The following is a 19,627-nucleotide window of genomic DNA, read 5'->3' on the forward strand; positions in this document are numbered from 1 at the left end:
GGTTAGGGGTTAGAGTTAGGGGTTAGGGGTTAGAGTTAGGGGTTAGGGTTAGGGTTAGGGGTTAGGGTTAGGGGTTAGGGGTTAGAGTTAGGGGTTAGAGTTAGGGGTTAGGGGTTAGAGTTAGGGGTTAGAGTTAGGGGTTAGGGGTTAGGGGTTAGGGTTAGGGTTAGGGGTTAGGGTTAGGGGTTAGAGTTAGTTAGGGTTAGGGGTTAGAGTTAGGGGTTAGAGTTAGGGGTTAGGGGTTAGAGTTAGGGGTTAGAGTTAGGGGTTAGAGTTAGGGGTTAGAGTTAGGGGTTAGAGTTTAGGGTTAGGGGTTAGAGTTAGGGGTTAGAGTTAGGGGTTAGGGGTTAGAGTTAGGGGTTAGAGTTAGGGGTTAGAGTTAGGGGTTAGAGTTAGGGTTAGGGGTTAGAGTTAGGGGTTAGAGTTAGGGGTTAGGGGTTAGAGTTAGGGGTTAGAGGTTAGGGTTAGGGGTTAGAGTTAGGGGTTAGAGTTAGGGGTTAGAGTTAGGGGTTAGGGGTTAGAGTTAGGGGTTAGGGATTAGAGTTAGGGGTTAGAGTTAGGGGTTAGGGTTAGAGTTAGGGGTTAGGGGTTAGGGTTAGGGGTTAGAGTTAGAGTTAGGGGTTAGGGGTTAGGGGTTAGGGTTAGGGTTAAGGGTTAGGGTTAGGGGTTAGAGTTAGGGGTTAGAGTTAGGGGTTAGGGTTAAGGGTTAGGGGTTAGGGTTAGGGTTAGGGTTAGGGTTAGGGGTTAGAGTTAAGGGTTAGGGTTAGGGGTTAGGGGTTAGAGTTAGGGGTTAGGGTTAGAGTTAGGGGTTAGAGTTAGGGGTTAGGGTTAGAGTTAGGGGTTAGAGTTAGGGGTTAGGGTTAGAGTTAGGGGTTAGGGGTTAGAGTTAGGGGTTAGGGGTTAGGGTTAGGGGTTAGAGTTAGGGGTTGGGGTTAGAGTTAGGGGTTAGAGTTAGGGGTTAGGGTTAAGGGTTAGAGTTAGGGGTTAGGGTTAGAGTTAGGGGTTAGAGTTAGGGGTTAGAGTTAGGGGTTAGAGTTAGGGGTTAGTGGTTAGGGGTTAGAGTTAGGGGTTAGAGTTAGGGGTTAGGGGTTAGGGTTAGAGTTAAGGTTAGGGGTTAGAGTTAGGGGTTAGAGTTAGGGGTTAGGGGTTAGAGTTAGGGGTTAGAGTTAAGGTTTAGGGGTTAGAGTTAGGGGTTAGAGTTAGGGGTTAGGGGTTAGAGTTAGGGGTTAGGGTTAAGGGTTAGGGGTTAGAGTTAGGGGTTAGAGTTAGGGTTAGGGTTAGGGGTTAGGGGTTAGTGTTAGGGGGTTAGGGGTTAAGGGTTAGAGTTAGGGGTTAGGGTTAGGGGTTAGGGGTTAGTTAGAGTTAGGGGTTAGAGTTAGGGGTTAGAGTTAGGGGTTAGGGGTTAGAGTTAGGGGTTAGGGTTAGAGTTAGGCTGTACACCCTAACTACGACAGGGCTGTACACCCTAACTACCACAGGGCTGTACACCCTAACCATCACAGGGCTATACACCCTAACTGACTCATTCTGTTTCCTTCTCTTCCACTGAAGCTGATCCACTCTCTGTTTCCTTCTCTTCCACTGAAGCTAATCCACTCTCTGTTTCCTTCTCTTCCACTGAAGCTGATCCACTCTCTGTTTCCTTCTCTTCCACTGAAGCTAATCAACTCTCTGTTTCCTTCTCTTCCTTCTTCACTGAAGCTGATCTACCCTCTGTTTCCTTCTCTTCCTACTTCACTGAAACTGATCCTCTCTCTGTTTCCTTCTCTTCCTACTTCACTGAAACTGATCCTCTCTCTGTTTCCTTCTCTTCCTACTTCACTGAAGCTAATCTACTCTCTGTTTCCTTCTCTTCCACTGAAGCTGATCCTCTCTCTGTTTCCTTCTCTTCCACTGAAGCTAATCCATCTCTGTTTCTATAGTTTACCACTGGCCATAGTCAGTTAGTTGTTAGACCACTAAAAGTACACATTAAGTTCAAAGCTCCCAGTCAGTGACTGACTCGATGACCCTTTATGTGTTTTAGTTTTTTACTGATGAGAATCAATGCCACCAGATTAATGGTGAAATAACCAGAGTAATGGTGAAATAACCAGAGTAATGGTGAAATAACCAGAGTAATGGTGAAATGTATTTATTTATTTATTTTATTTAACCTTTATTTAACCAGGTAGGCAAATTGAGAACACGTTCTCATTTACAATTGCGACCTGGCCAAGATAAAGCAAAGCAGTTCGACACATACAACAACACATAGTTACACATGGAGTAAAACAAACATATAGTCAATGATACAGTGAAAAAAAAAATAAGTCTATATACAATGTGAGCAAGTGAGGTGAGATAAGGGAGGTGAAGGCAAACAAATATATGTATAAATAAATAAAAATATAAAAAGGCCATGGTGGCGAAGTAAATACAACACAGCAAGTAAAATAAAACTAAAAACACTGGAATGGTTGGTTTGCAGTGGAAGAAAGCGCAAAGTAGAGACAGAAATAATGGGGTGCAAAGGAGCAAAATAAATAAATAAATACAGTAGGTAAAGAGGTAGTTGTTTGGGCTAAATTATAGATGGGCTATGTACAGGTGCAGTAATCTATGAGCTGCTCTGACAGCTGGTGCTTAAAGCTAGTGAGGGAGATAAGTGAAATAACCAGATTAATGGTGAAATAACCAGAGTAATGGTGAAATAACCAGAGTAATGGTGAAATAACCAGATTAATGGTGAAATAACCAGAGTAATGGTGAAATAACCAGAGTAATGGTGAAATAACCAGAGTAATGGTTAAATATCTCTCTTGGTTTGTTGTATTTCACTCTGACTACTCTGTGAGAGCTGAGCTATATATAGTGTCACAGTGAGTTAGCAGGCGCTGCCATTCTCCTCTTCACGGCTCTGAGAGGGCTGGCTGGCAAGTGCTACCAGACCTAGTTTGCTTTAACCTGGTCCTGGAGTGCCAGGTGGGCAGGGTTTGAACATTGCAACACGCAAGCTCAATCAAGCACAGTTTAAGTATTTGAAAATATATCAAATAGTATTTGAACCCAGGTCTGGTTGTCTGAGTGGCACGGCCTTGGTCCTGTTTGCAACTCTCATGTTGACTGAAAGAAAAGGTCCTTGCAGCGTCTCTGAAACAGAGAGATTGAAACAGAGAGATTGAAACAGAGAGATTGAAACAGAGACACCCTAACCCTAACACGAGAACTGTGTTTTTATTGCAGGTCACTTCCTGGGCAACAACACAGTGATTGATGTGCTGAGGAGTCAGGGCTATGAAGTGGAGCACACTCCTGCAGGGCAGCCCATTAACAGGTAATAATACACCCCTAGCTGTCCTCACCAACAGACAACCACTCCCCACCCTCCCTCCCTCTCTATCTGACTACCCACAATCCCACCTCCACTCCCCACCCTCCCTTCCTCTCTATCTGACTACCCACAATCCCACCTCCACTCCATTCCCCACCCTCCCTCCCTCTCTCTCTGACTACCCACAATCCAACCTCCACTCCCCACCCTCCCTCCCTCTCTATCTTACTACCCACAATCCCACCTCCGCTACCCACCCTCCCTCCCTCTCTATCTTACTACCCACAATCCCACCTCCACTCCCCACCCTCCCTCCCTCCCTCTCTATCTGACTACCCACAATCCCATCTCCACTCCCCACCCTCCCTCCCTCTCTATCTGACTACCCACAATCCCACCTCCACTCCCCACCCTGCCTCCCTCTCTATCTGACTACCCACAATCCCACCTCCACTCCCCACCCTCCCTCCCTCCCTTTCTATCTTACTACCCACAATCCCACCTCCACTCCACTCCCCACCCTCCCTCCCTCTATCTGACTACCCACAATCCCATCTCCACTCCCCACCCTCCCTCCCTCTCTATCTGACTACCCACAATCCCACCTCCACTCCCCACCCTCCCTCTCTTTCTGACTACCCACAATCCCACCTCCACTCCACTCCCCACCCTCCCTCCCTCTCTATCTGACTACCCACAATCCCAACTCCACTCTAACCCCCCCCCCCACCGCACCCTCTCTATCTTACGACCCACAATCCCACCTCCACCGCATCCTCTCTATGTTACTACCCACAATCCCACCTCCACTCTAACCCTCCCCCCACTGCACCCTCTCGATCTTACTACCCACAATCCCACCTCCACTCTACCCCCCACCGCACCCGCTCTCTATCTTACTACCCACAATCCCACCTCCACTCTAACCCCCCCACTGCACCCTCTCTATCTTTATTTTATTATACATGTTAGAATACACATTATACATGTTAATATACAACATGTTAGTTTACACATGATACATGATAGTATACACATGATACATGTTAGTATACACATGATACATGTTAGTATACACATTATACAAATAGTATAAACATTGTACATGGTAATATACACATTATACATGGTAGTATACACATTATATAAATAGTATACATATGATACATGTTAGTATACACATTATACAAATAGTATACACATTGTACATGGTAGTATACACATTATACATGTTAGTATACACATTCTACAAGTTAGAATACACATTATACATGTTAGTATACACATTATACAAATAGTATACACATTGTACATGGTAGTATACACATTATACATGTTAGTATATGCATTATACAAGTTAGAATACACATTATACAAATAGTATACACATTATACAAATAGTATACACATTATACAAATAGTATATACATTATACAAATAGTATACACATAGTACATGTTATTATTATACACAAGACATAATTGCAGAAACTAAATAATTACTGCAAATCATACACACTGCAAATATATTATACATATTAAACACATTATGAGAAAGAGTTACACTGTGACCTCCATCCCTCACTGGTCATTGTAAAATATTTGACCATTTGGACGTTCTGTTGTTTCAGGGCATAAGAATGTCTTCCTGTGGGCAAAGTGACCATAAAGCCCCAATGCCACACAGCCTGAATACAATCTGAGTACATAGCATGAACAGGCCCTATCCCACTATCCACATAATCAGCTACAGAACATCCCAAGGGTTCTTGTAAATTCAAACGTTCACAAGCCCAATGGACTCTTTGTGTGTTCAGAGCAGTAGTGTAGATTCACCACAGCTCCTCCACTCTACACAGCTCCTCCACTCTACACAGCTGCTCCACTCCACACAGCTCCTCCACTCTACACAGCTCCTCCACTCTACACAGCTCCTCCACTCTACACAGCTCCTCCACTCTACACAGCTCCTCCACTCCACACAGCTCCTCCACTCTACACAGCTGCTCCACTCCACACAGCTCCTCCACTCTACACAGCTCCTCCACTCCACACAGCTCCTCCACTCTACACAGCTCCTCCACTCTACACAGCTCCTCCACTCCACACAGCTCCTCCACTCTACACAGCTCCTCCACTCTACACAGCTCCTCCACAGCTCCTCCACAGCTCCTCCACAGCTCCTCCACTCCACACAGCTCCTCCACTCTACACAGCTCCTCCACTCCACACAGCTCCTCCACTCCACACAGCTCCTCCACTCCACACAGCTCCTCCACTTCACACAGCTCCTCCACTCTACACAGTTCCTCCACTCTACACAGCTCCTCCACTCTACACAGCTCCTCCACTCTACACACAGCTCCTCCACTCCACACAGCTCCTCCACTTCACACAGCTCCTCCACTCCACACAGCTCCTCCACTCCACACAGCTCCTCCACTCCACACAGCTCCTCCACTCTACACAGCTCCTCCACTCTACACAGCTCCTCCACTTCACACAGCTCCTCCACTCCACACAGCTCCTCCACTCCACACAGCTCCTCCACTCCACACAGCTCCTCCACTCCACACAGCTCCTCCACTCCACACAGCTCCTCCACTCCACACAGCTCCTCCACTCTACACAGCTCCTCCACTTCACACAGCTCCTCCACTCTACACAGCTCCTCCACTTTACACAGCTCCTCCACTCCACACAGCTCCTCCACTCTACACAGCTCCTCCACTCCACACAGCTCCTCCACTCCACACAGCTCCTCCACTCTACACAGCTCCTCCACTCTACACAGCTCCTCCACTTCACACAGCTCCTCCACTCTACACAGCTCCTCCACTCTACACAGCTCCTCCACTCCACACAGCTCCTCCACTCTACACAGCTCCTCCACTCCACACAGCTCCTCCACTCTACACAGCTCCTCCACTCTACACAGCTCCTCCACTTCACACAGCTCCTCCACTCCACACAGCTCCTCCACTCTACACAGCTCCTCCACTCTACACAGCTCCTCCACTCCACACAGCTCCTCCACTCTACACAGCTCCTCCACTCTACACAGCTCCTCCACTCTACACAGCTCCACTCCACACAGCTCCTCCACTCTACACAGCTCCTCCACTCCACACAGCTCCTCCACTCTACACAGCTCCTCCACTCCACACAGCTCCTCCACTCCACACATGGAGTTTGAATGTTGATTTGTGTTTTTAGTGGTCTAGGTCCCCTGTCAGACTGGTGGTACAGCGTGATACCAGTGTCTGGTGTTACAGTGCGATACCAGTGTCTGGTGGTACAGCGTGATGCCAGTGTCTGGTGTTACAGCGTGATACCAGTGTCTGATGGTACAGTGTGATACCAGTGTCTGGTGGTACAGCGTGATGCCAGTGTCTGGTGGTACAGTGTGATACCAGTGTCTGGTGGTACAGCGTAATACCAGTGTCTGGTGGTACAGCGTGATGCCAGTGTCTGGTGGTACAGTGTGATACCAGTGTCTGGTGGTACAGCGTGATGCCAGTGTCTGGTGGTACAGCGTGATGCCAGTGTCTGGTGTTACAGCGTGATACCAGTGTCTGGTGGTACAGCGTGATACCAGTGTCTGGTGGTACAGCGTGATGCCAGTGTCTGGTGGTACAGCGTGATGCCAGTGTCTGGTGTTACAGCGTGATACCAGTGTCTGGTGGTACAGCGTGATACCAGTGTCTGGTGGTACAGTGTGATACCAGTGTCTGGTGGTACAGCGTGATGCCAGTGTCTGGTGTTACAGCGTGATACCAGTGTCTGGTGGTACAGCGTGATACCAGTGTCTGGTGGTACAGCGTGATACCAGTGTCTGGTGGTACAGCGTGATACCAGTGTCTGGTGGTACAGCGTGATGCCAGTGTCTGGTGTTACAGCGTGATACCAGTGTCTGGTGTTACAGCGTGATACCAGTGTCTGGTGGTACAGTGTGATGCCAGTGTCTGGTGGTACAGCGTGATACCAGTGTCTGGTGTTACAGCGTGATACCAGTGTCTGGTGGTACAGCGTGATACCAGTGTCTGGTGGTACAGCGTGATGCCAGTGTCTGGTGTTACAGCGTGATACCAGTGTCTGGGGGTACAGCGTGATACCAGTGTCTGATGGTACAGCGTGATGCCAGTGTCTGGTGGTACAGCGTGATACCAGTGTCTGGTGGTACAGCGTGATACCAGTCTCTGGTGGTACAGCGTGATGCCAGTGTCTGGTGGTACAGCGTGATGCCAGTGTCTGGTGGTACAGCGTGATACCAGTGTCTAGGGGTACAGCGTGATACCAGTGTCTGGGGGTACAGCGTGATACCAGTGTCTGGTGGTACAGCGTGATGCCAGTGTCTGGTGGTACAGCGTGATGCCAGTGTCTGGTGGTACAGCGTGATACCAGTGTCTAGGGGTACAGCGTGATACCAGTGTCTGGGGGTACAGCGTGATACCAGTGTCTGGTGGTACAGCGTGATGCCAGTGTCTGGTGGTACAGCGTGATACCAGTGTCTGGTGGTACAGCGTGATACCAGTGTCTGGTGGTACAGCGTGATGCCAGTGTCTGGTGTTACAGCGTGATACCAGTGTCTGGTGGTACAGTGTGATACCAGTGTCTGGTGGTACAGCGTGATGCCAGTGTCTGGTGGTACAGTGTGATACCAGTGTCTGGTGGTACAGCGTGATGCCAGTGTCTGGTGGTACAGCGTGATGCCAGTGTCTGGTGGTACAGTGTGATACCAGTGTCTGGGGGTACAGCGTGATGCCAGTGTCTGGTCGTACAGTGTGATGCCAGTGTCTGGTCGTACAGTGTGATGCCAGTGTCTGGTCGTACAGTGTGATACCAGTGTCTGGTGGTACAGCGTGATACCAGTCTCTGGTGGTACAGCGTGATGCCAGTGTCTGGTGGTACAGCGTGATACCAGTCTCTGGTGGTACAGCGTGATGCCAGTGTCTGGTGGTACAGCGTGATACCAGTGTCTGGGGGTACAGCGTGATACCAGTGTCTGATGGTACAGCGTGATGCCAGTGTCTGATGGTACAGCGTGATACCAGTGTCTGGTGGTACAGCGTGATACCAGTGTCTGGGGGTACAGCGTGATACCAGTGTCTGGGGGTACAGCGTGATACCAGTGTCTGGGGGTACAGCGTGATACCAGTGTCTGGTGGTACAGCGTGATACCAGTGTCTGGACAGCGTGATACCAGTGTCTGGACAGCGTGATACCAGTGTCTGGTGGTACAGCGTGATACCAGTGTCTGGACAGCGTGATACCAGTGTCTGGTGGTACAGCGTGATACCAGTGTCTGGTGGTACAGCGTGATGCCAGTGTCTGGTGGTACAGCGTAATACCAGTGTCTGGGGGTACAGCGTGATGCCAGTGTCTGGTGGTACAGCGTGATACCAGTGTCTGGTGGTACAGCGTGATACCAGTGTCTGGTGGTACAGCCTGATGCCAGTGTCTGGTGGTACAGTGTGTCTGGTGGTACAGTGCGATGCCAGTGTCTGGTGGTACAGTGTGATGCCAGTGTCTGGTGGTACAGCGTGATGCCAGTGTCTGGTGGTACAGCGTGATACCAGTGTCTGGTGGTACAGCGTGATACCAGTGTCTGGTGGTACAGCGTGATACCAGTGTTCTATGTAACTTAACATAAACACATGATAGAACAATCATGGGCTCCCGAGTGGCATAGCGGTCTGAGGCACTATATCTCAGTGCTAGAGGCGTCACTACAGACCCTGGTTCAATTCCAGGCTGTTTCACAACCGGCTGTGATTAGGAGTCTTATAGAGCGGCGTACAATTGGCCCGGGGTAGGCTGTGATTGTAAATAAGAATTTGTTCTTAACAGACTTGTCTAGTTAAATAAAGGTAAAATATTAAAACTAAGCTTGTTAAATGTTAGTACCTCACTCCAACAATGAAAGATGGCAAATCAGGCCACATTAAGAATATATTATTTTACTAAACAGTAATCGCTCAATGAACAGATGAAAGTCAATTCACTCATTCATTTTACACACAAAATATTCCATATAAGATAAAGGCCTCTATTTGATCAAACCTAGTGGTAAAACAAAATGCTGGCGGTAACGCTATTTGGTCTAGGGGTGTGTTAGAAATAGTTTTGCAATTTTTTTACAGCCGGAATTATGAGCGCAAGAGCTGGCGGTGGCGGGAAAGGGCTGCGTTTAAAAGAATGACGAGAGCTTGGCCACTCACTGGCCAATGAACGCATGGCTTAATACTGCATATGTTTGTCTCAAGACGGTGTTTACGTTGTCATCAACTCCCTTCCAAGATGGCGCGAAGTAAGACGTGTTTGTTTTTGTCCCGTGTAAATATTCAGTCTTTTTTTTAATTTTATTTTTATACATTTCATTATATTTCAATCTCAACCAATTTCCAAAGACTGGTGACATCCAGTGGAAGCGGTAGGAACTTTCTGCCCATTCATCGCCATTTACCCGGTGTTGTCTTAGCTCTCCCAATCAACACCTGTGATTGCTTTATGCCTTTCTCTAATGTCAATGTGCTTTGTATACTGTTGTTTAGGGCAGCTGTCATTGTTTTATTTTACTGCGGAGCCCCTAGTGCTGCTCAACATGCCTCAGACAGCCCCCTTGTCCCACCCCCCACACATGTGGAGACCACACCTAGCTTAACTGGCGCATCCAGAGATCCAACCTCTCTCATCGTCACTCAATACCTAGGTTTACCCCCAGTGTACTCGCACCCTACCATACCCTTGTCTGTACACTATGACCTGAATCTACCCTACCACGCCCAGAAATCTGCTTCTTTTATTCTCTGTTCCCAAAGCACTAGACAACCAATCGTATAGCCTTTAGCCGTACCCTAATCCTACTCCTCCTCTGTTCCTCTGGTGATGTAGAGGTTAACCCAGGCCCTGTAGCCCCCAGTTCCACTCCTATTCCCCAGGCCCTGTAGCCCCCAGTTCCACTCCTATTCCCCAGGCCCTGTAGCCCCCAGTTCCACTCCTATTCCCCAGGCCCTGTAGCCCCCAGTTCCATTCCTATTCTCGAGGCCCTGTAGCCCCCAGTTCCACTCCTATTCTCCAGGCCCTGTAGCCCCCAGTTCCATTCCTATTCTCGAGGCCCTGTAGCCCCCAGTTCCACTCCTATTCTCCAGGCCCTGTAGCCCCCAGTTCCATTCCTATTCTCGAGGCCCTGTAGCCCCCAGTTCCACTCCTATTCTCCAGGCCCTGTAGCCCCCAGTTCCATTCCTATTCTCGAGGCCCTGTAGCCCCCAGTTCCACTCCTATTCTCCAGGCCCTGTAGCCCCCAGTTCCATTCCTATTCTCGAGGCCCTGTAGCCCCCAGTTCCACTCCTATTCCCCAGGCCCTGTAGCCCCCAGTTCCACTCCTATTCCCCAGGCCCTGTAGCCCCCAGTTCCAGTCCTATTCCCCAGGCCCTGTAGCCCCCAGTTCCACTCCTATTCCCCAGGCCCTGTAGCCCCCAGTTCCACTCCTATTCTCCAGGCCCTGTAGCCCCCAGTTCCACTCCTATTCCCCAGGCCCTGTAGCCCCCAGTTCCATTCCTATTCTCGAGGCCCTGTAGCCCCCAGTTCCACTCCTATTCCCCAGGCCCTGTAGCCCCCAGTTCCACTCCTATTCCCCAGGCCCTGTAGCCCCCAGTTCCAGTCCTATTCTCCAGGCCCTGTAGCCCCCAGTTCCACTCCTATTCTCCAGGCCCTGTAGCCCCCAGTTCCACTCCTATTCTCGAGGCCCTGTAGCCCCCAGTTCCACTCCTATTCTCCAGGCCCTGTAGCCCCCAGTTCCATTCCTATTCTCGAGGCCCTGTAGCCCCCAGTTCCACTCCTATTCTCCAGGCCCTGTAGCCCCCAGTTCCATTCCTATTCTCGAGGCCCTGTAGCCCCCAGTTCCACTCCTATTCCCCAGGCCCTGTAGCCCCCAGTTCCACTCCTATTCTCCAGGCCCTGTAGCCCCCAGTTCCACTCCTATTCCCCAGGCCCTGTAGCCCCCAGTTCCACTCCTATTCTCCAGGCCCTGTAGCCCCCAGTTCCATTCCTATTCTCGAGGCCCTGTAGCCCCCAGTTCCACTCCTATTCCCCAGGCCCTGTAGCCCCCAGTTCCACTCCTATTCCCCAGGCCCTGTAGCCCCCAGTTCCAGTCCTATTCCCCAGGCCCTGTAGCCCCCAGTTCCACTCCTATTCCCCAGGCCCTGTAGCCCCCAGTTCCACTCCTATTCTCCAGGCCCTGTAGCCCCCAGTTCCACTCCTATTCCCCAGGCCCTGTAGCCCCCAGTTCCACTCCTATTCCCCAGGCCCTGTAGCCCCCAGTTCCACTCCTATTCCCCAGGCCCTGTGTGTCCCCAGGTGCTCTCATTTGTTGACTTCTGTAACCGTAAAAGACTTGGTTTCATGCATGTTAACATTAGAAGCCTCCTCCCAAAGTTTGTTTTATTTACTGCTTTAGCACACTCCCCCAACCCTGATGTCCTCGCCGTGTCTGAATCCTGGCTTAGGAAGGCCACCCAATTACAGCATTTTCCGTCAAGACGGTGCTTACCATCTTAAATCAGTATGCCCCTTTCAAAAGAAAATTCACTAAGAACAGATACAGCACTTGCTTCACTCCAGACTTGACTGGGGAAAAAACACCCTGTGGCGTACTGCACTAGCTTCGAATAGTCCCCGCGATATGCAACTTTTCAGGGAAGTCAGGAACCAATACACACAGTCAGTTAGGAAAGCAAAGGCTAGCTTTTTCAAACAGAAATGTGCATCCTGCAGCACTAATTCCAAAAAGTTCTCCTCCCAGCTGCCCACTGCACCAAATCCAGACAGCTGATGTTCTGAAAGAGCTACAAAATCCAAATCTGGATCCCTACAAATCAGCTGAGCTAGACAATCTGGACCCTCTCTTCCTAAAATTATCCGCCGCCATTGTTGCAACCCCTATTACTAGTCTGTTCAACCTCTCTTTCGTGTCGTCTGAGATCCCTAAAGATTGGAAAGCAGCCACGGTCATCCCCTCTTCAAAGGGGGAGACACTCTAGACCCAAACTGCTACAGACCTATATCCATCCTACCCTGCCTTTCTAAAGTCTTTGAAAGCCAAGTGAACAAACAGATCACCGACCATTTCGAATCCCACCGTACCTTCTCCGCTATGCAATCTGGTTTCCGAGCTGGTCACGGGTGCACCTCAGCCACGCTCAAGGTCCTAAATGATATCATAACCGCCATCGATAAAATACAGTACTGTGCAGCTGTCTTCATCGACCTGGCCAAGGCTTCGACCCTGTCAATCACCGTATTCTTATCGGCAGACTCAACAGCCGTGGAATCTCTAATGACTGCCTCGCCTGGTTCACTAACTACTTCTCAGATAGAGTTCAGTGTGTCAAATCGGAGGACCTGACCTCTGGCAGTCTCTATGGGGTTCAATTCTCGGGCCGAGAATCGCTCTTGCTGCGGGTAATTCTTTGATCCACCTCTACGCAGACGACACCATTCTGTATACATCTGGCCCTTCTTTGGACACTGTGTTAACTTTTACTGCCTCAGAAACCCGGATCCGGGAGCACCCCCCACCCCCCACACACTGATTAGCATAGATAGCATAGCTTCAGAAGTAGATAGTAGCATCTAAATATCATTAAATCACAAGTCCAAGACACCAGATGAAAGATACAGATCTTGTGAATAAAGCCACCATTTCAGATTTTTAAAATGTTTTACAGGGAAGACAAAATATGTAAATCTATTAGCTAAACACGTTAGCAAAATACACCACTATTCTAACTCCATCAGTTTCTTACTCCTTCAGGTGCTATCACCAATTCGGCTCAACTAAGATATTGATAGCCAATAACCTATAAAAAAAACCATCAGATGACAGTCTGATAACATATTCATGGTATAGGATAGTTTTTGTTAGAAAAAAGTGCATATTTCAGGTAGAAATCACAGTTTACAATTGCACCGACCATCACAAATCCACTAGAATTACTAGATAGAGCAACGTGTATGACCAATTTACTCATCATAAAACATTTCATAAAAATAGACAAAGCATAGCAATGGAAAGACCCAGTTCTTGTGATTTCAGACCATATTTCAGATTTTCTAAGCGTTTTTCAGCGAAAACACAATAAATCGATAAGTTAGCATACTACATGTTCCAACGTTACCAGAGCATCGATTCCAGCCAAAGAGCGCTATAACGTAATCACCGCCAAAAGATATTAATTTTTTCACTAACCTTCTCAGAATTCTTCCGATGACACTCCTGTAACATCATTTTACAACATACATATACAGTTTGTTCGAAAAGGTGCATATTTAGCCATACAAAACCGTGGTTACACAATGAAAATACTAGGAAATCAAGCCTCAATATGTCTGACGTCATCTATCAGAGTGATCTAGTTTAATTAAAAGCTAATCATATACTTGACTAAAAAATACAGGGTTGACAGGAATCGAAAGACAAATTAGTTCTTAATGCAACCGCTGATTTACATTTTTAAAATTATCCTTACTTTTCAATACAGGGTTGGCCAAGTGAAGCTATACCAAACAAAATGGCGATGTATGCGTTTAAAATATTTCGACAGAAACACGGTTTATCATATTAAATATTGCTTACTTTGAGCTGATCTTCCATCATATTCTTGGGCAATGTATCCTTTCTATGTTATAAACGTCTTTTGGTCGATAGATGTCCTCTGTCCTTCAAAATGTCCATCACCAACGACCGACACCCTAAAGCGTGTCCAAACTTTCAGAGTGCACGACAAAGAAATTCCTCAAAATCGCACTAAACGGATATAAATTGATATAAAACGGTTAAAATTCACTACATTATGATGTTTTTAACAACTATAACGACTGAAAACATGACCGGAGAAATACTGCTGGTTAGAAAACGATTTGGAACGAGGCAGGTCCGATGGCCTTCACGCTTGAGGCGCACGTTGAGAAAGAGGGGTCTCTGTACATTTTTGTCATTTATAATGGCTGTGAACGTCCCATAGACTTCATTGAAAACGTGATGACGTACAGACACCCAGAGGAAGACGTAGGTAGTGTCGGTTTCTTCATAGCATTCACTGTGGCCTTATAAACAGACCCCAGATCAGAGGTAAAAATTTCTGAAATCTGAACCCTGTCATGAAAAGTGCTGTAGAAATTGTTCTGTACCACTCAGAGACAAAATTTCAACTCCTATAGAAACTATAGACTGTTTTCTATCCAATAATAACAATAATATGCATATTGTACGATCAAGAATTGAGTACGAGGCAGTTTAATTTGGAAATGTAAAAAAAAAAATAATGCTAACAGCTCCCCCTATTGACAAAAGGTTAACAAACCTCCAAACGAGCTTCAATGCCATACAACACTCCTTCCGTGGCCTCCAACTGCTCTTAAATGCTTGGCTGGTCCTCGCTACATATTCGTTGCCAAACCCACTGGCTCCAGGTCATCTATAAGTCTTTGCTAGGTAAAGCTCTGCATTATCTCAGCTCACTGGTCACCATAGAAACAATGACTGGAACGAATTGCAAAAATCACTGAAGTTGGAGACTCATATCTCCCTCACTAACTTTAAGCATCACCTGTCAGAGCAGCTTACCGATCACTGCAGCTGTACACAGCCCATCTGTAAATAGACCATCCAACCAACTACCTTCCTCATTCCCATAATTGTTTTCGTTTTTCTGCTCTTTTGCACACCAGTATTTCTACTTGCACATCCTCATCTGCACATATATCACTCCAGTGTAAATGGCTAAATTGTAATTACTTTGCCACTGTTAGTCTATTTATTGCTGTCACAAATATTAGGTGTGGAAGGTAGGAGTCAGGCGCAGAGAGCAGAGGGTTCAATAATAGACTATTTAATTCTCTCCGTCAAAAACAAACAGTTACGCCAAACACAGGGCGCAGCAACACTGACCCGCCCAAACACACAGGGCAAAAAGATCTGTAGTTTCTCCAGTCTCCCTGCGTGGCTATCTCTCCCTGGTGATCAGCTGTATCTTCTCCAGTCTCCCTGCGTGGCTATCTCTCCCTGGTGATCAGCTGTATCTTCTCCAGTCTCCCTGCGTGGCTATCTCTCCCTGGTGATCAGCTGTATCTTCTCCAGTCTCCTTGCGTGGCTATCTCTCCCTGGTGATCAGCTGTATCTTCTCCAGTCTCCTTGCGTGGCTATCTCTCCCTGGTGATCAGCTGTATCTTCTCCAGTCTCCCTGCGTGGCTATCTCTCCCTGGTGATCAGCTGTATCTTCTCCAGTCTCCCTGCGTGGCTATCTTTTTTTATTTATTTAACTAGGCAAGTCAATTAAGAACAAATTCTTATTTACAATGACAGCCTAGGAACTGCCTTGTTCAGGGCCAGAATTACATATTTTCTTACCTTGGGGATTCGATTTAGCAACCTTTCAGTTCCAGTTCCTGGCCCAACGCTCTAACCACTAGGCTACCTGCCACTCTCTCTCTGATGATCAGTTGAAATTCTGTCCTCGTCTGTCCTCACCATCACAAGATGTCACGTCAGCTGCATAGGGATTCTATCTCCGGCTCTAACCCCACCACCACAACACAGCTGTAAGGATTCCACGACCACCACACAGCTCTCTCTCTCTCTCTCTCTCTCTCTCTCTCTCTCTCTCTCTCTCTCTCTCTCTCTCTCTCTCTCTCTCTCTCTCTCTCTCTCTCTCTCTCTCTCTCTCTCTCTCTCTCTCTCTCTCTCTCTCTCTCTCTCTCTCTCTCTCTCTCTCTCTCCCTCCCTCCCTCCCTCCCTCCCTCCCTCCCTCTCTCCCTCCCTCTCCCTCTGAGAGAGATGTTAAAAGGTTATCGTTGCATTATTGTAATACAGCTAATAATATGATTAGTGTCACGTCTGCTCCCCCCCCCCCCGGCACTTGAGGGCGCCAGACTGCCCTGCATCACGCACTCCTATCATCCATTACGCAGTTCATTGATTCCAGTTGAAAAATAAATGCTGCTCTCATGGAATGGCTTTGAGCACTACTGAAAAGGGCTGTTTACATGGGAAACATGAATGTCATATGCTGCATCTGCTATAGGCTTATTGTTTACCTTTTTGTTGGTAACACTTTGATATCTTGATAATATGCAGCTGATTAAGTTGATCAACGTGAGCGAGTTTGTGTCTGTTAGGCCTATGGATAAAAAAAAATGTATCAGCAAGAAATAGATTGAGCAGTAAAAGCCCCATTCGCGGTCTCCTTAAAACAAACTGTTTGTTGACCGTACGGAGCACAATGCCACGGAGGAGGTTAGAAGGGATGAACTCTCTCAAACTGTTATCCCATAGAGGATTCGAACTATACAGCTGTTGCAAGAGACGCATTTTTCACTGACTGTCCACTGGTCGCAAAAACAATGATTGACAGGCAGCTAAAAACGTCTTCAATTCAACTATTACTGGGTTAAAATGCACATACTGTGTACAGAAACATACGGTATACAACTAATATTGGGTTGCACCCACGTTTGCCCTCAGAACAGCCTCAATTCCACAGGGATGCTGGTCCATGTTGACTCCAATGCTTTCCACAGTTGTGTCAAGTTGGCTGGAGGACCATTCATGATTCACACAGGAAACTGTTGAGCGTGAAAAACCCCAGCAGGTTTGCAGTTCTTGACACACTCAACCCGGTGCACCTGGAACCTACTACCATACCCCGTTCAAAGGTACTTCAATATTTTGTCTTAACCTTTCACCCATCTGAATGGCGTACGTACACAATCCATGTTGAGAATTGAGAATTTCAATAAGCATTTTTCTACGGCTGGCCATGCTTTCCACCTGGCTACCCCTACCCCGGTCAACAGCACTGCCCTCCCCTCTGCTACTCGCCCAAGCCTTCCCCATTTCTCTTTCTCCGAAATACAGTCAGCTGATGTTCTGAAAGAGCTGCAAAATCTGGACCCTTACAAATCAGCCGGGCTAGATAATCTGGACCCTTTCTTTCTAAAACTATCTGCTGAAATTGTTGCCACCCCTATTACTAGCCTTTTCAACCTCTCTTTCGTGTCGTCTGAGATTCCCAAAGATTGGAAAGCAGCTGCGGTTATCCCCCTCTTCAAAGGGGGGGACACTCTTGACCCTAACAGCTACAGACCTATATCTATCCTACCCTGCCTTTCTAAGGTCTTCGAAAGCCAAGTCAACAAACAGATTACCGACCATTTCGAATCCCACCATACCTTCTCCGCTATGCAATCTGGTTTCAGAGCTGGTCATGGGTGCACCTCAGCCACGCTCAAGGTCATAAACGATATCTTAACCGCCATCGATAGGAAACAATACTGTGCAGCCGTATTCATTGACCTGGCCAAGGCTTTTGACTCTGTCAATCACCACATCCTCATCGGCAGACTCGACAGCCTTGGTTTCTCTAATGATTGCCTTGCCTGGTTCACCAACTACTTCTCTGATCGAGTTCAGTGTGTCAAATCGGAGGGTCTGTTGTCCGGGCCTCTGGCAGTCTCTATGGGGGTGCCACAGGGTTCAATTCTTGGACCGACTCTCTTCTCTGTATACATCAATGATGTCGTTCTTGCTGCTAGTGATTCTCTGATCCATCTCTACGCAGACGACACTATTCTGTATACTTCTGGCCCTTCTTTTGACACTGTGTTAACAACCCTCCAGGCGAGCTTCAATGCCATACAACTCTCCTTCCGTGGCCTCCATTTGCTCTTAAATACAAGTAAAACTAAATGCATGCTCTTCAACCGATCGCTGCCTGCACCTGCCCGCCTGTCCAACATCACTACTCTGGACGGCTCTGACTTAGAATATGTGGGCAACTACAAATACCTAGGTGTCTGGTTAGACTGTAAACTCTCCTTCCAGACTCACATCAAACATATCCAATCCAAAGTTAAATCTAGAATTGGCTTCCTATTCCGCAACAAAGCATCCTTCACTCATGCTGCCAAACATACCCTTGTAAAACTGACCATCCTACCAATCCTCGACTTCGGTGATGTCATTTACAAAATAGCCTCCAAAACCCTACTCAATAAATTGGATGCAGTCTATCACAGTGCCATCCGTTTTGTCACCAAAGCCCCATATACTACCCACCACTGCGACCTGTACACTCTCATTGGCTGGCCCTCGCTTCATACTCGTCGCCAAACCCACTGGCTCCAGGTCATCTACAAGACCCTGCTAGGTAAAGTCCCCCCTTATCTCAGCTCGCTGGTCACCATAGCAGCACCTACCTGTAGCACGCGCTCCAGCAGGTATATCTCTCTGGTCACCCCCAAAACCAATTCTTCCTTTGGCCACCTCTCCTTCCAGTTCTCTGCTGCCAATGACTGGAACGAACTACAAAAATCTCTGAAACTGGAAACACTTATCTCCCTCACTAGCTTTAAGCACCAGCTGTCAGAGCAGCTCATAGATTACTGCACCTGTACATAGCCCATCTATAATTTAGCCCAAACAACTACCTCTTTACCTACTGTATTTATTTATTTATTTTGCTCCTTTGCACCCCATTATTTCTATCTCTACTTTTTCTATCTCTACTATCTCTACTCTACTTTTTTTTTTTACTTGCTATATTGTATTTACTTCGCCACCATGGCCTTTTTATATTTTTATTTATTTATATATATATTTTGTTTGCCTTCACCTCCCTTATCTCACCTCACTTGCTCATATTGTATATAGACTTATTTTTCACTGTATTATTGACTGTATGTTTGTTTTACTCCATGTGTAACTATGTGTTGTTGTATGTGTCGAACTGCTTTGCTTTATCTTGGCCAGGTCGCAATTGTAAATGAAAACGTGTTCTCAATTTGCCTACCTGGTTAAATAAAGGTAAACAAATAATAAAAAAAATAAAAAATAAAAAATGTCTCAGGCTTCAAGGTTTAAAAATCCTTCTTTAACCCGTCTCCTCCCCTTCATCTACACTGGTTGAAGTGGATTTAACAGGTGACTTCAATAAGGGATCGTAGCTTTCACCTGGATTCACCTGGTCAGTCTATGTCATGGAAAGAGCAGGTGTTCTTAATGTTTTGTCCACTCAGTGTACATTTGAACAGCTATCCACAACAAACCCAATCCGTAAGGCGCAAATATCAAAATGAGAGAGCAGCAGTGTGATTCACATCAATGCTCTATGTAGATATCAATAATAAGTGATATCCGTATCGCCGTAGACTACACCACTGCTGTCATCCTTACCTCCAATCGTTAATTCAAGTTGGATAATCTTTGGATGCCGACAGCAGTCGCACCATCGGAAGACAGGACAGTAGCCTTCTATTC

General features: G+C 47.2%; 1 protein-coding gene across 1 annotated transcript in view; it reads left to right on the top strand.

The window, feature by feature from the left end:
* Positions 1–19,627, top strand: part of trabd2a (TraB domain containing 2A) — a 143,321-nt gene that overhangs the window by 111,304 nt on the left and 12,390 nt on the right. The window contains exon 5 of the mRNA XM_071342374.1: positions 3,226–3,316. Coding sequence (XP_071198475.1) covers positions 3,226–3,316 — 91 coding nt within the window. The remainder of the gene's footprint in view (positions 1–3,225; positions 3,317–19,627) is intronic.

Source organism: Salvelinus alpinus, chromosome 1 (assembly GCF_045679555.1).
Source record: "Salvelinus alpinus chromosome 1, SLU_Salpinus.1, whole genome shotgun sequence".
NCBI classification, from domain to species: Eukaryota; Metazoa; Chordata; class Actinopteri; order Salmoniformes; family Salmonidae; genus Salvelinus; species Salvelinus alpinus.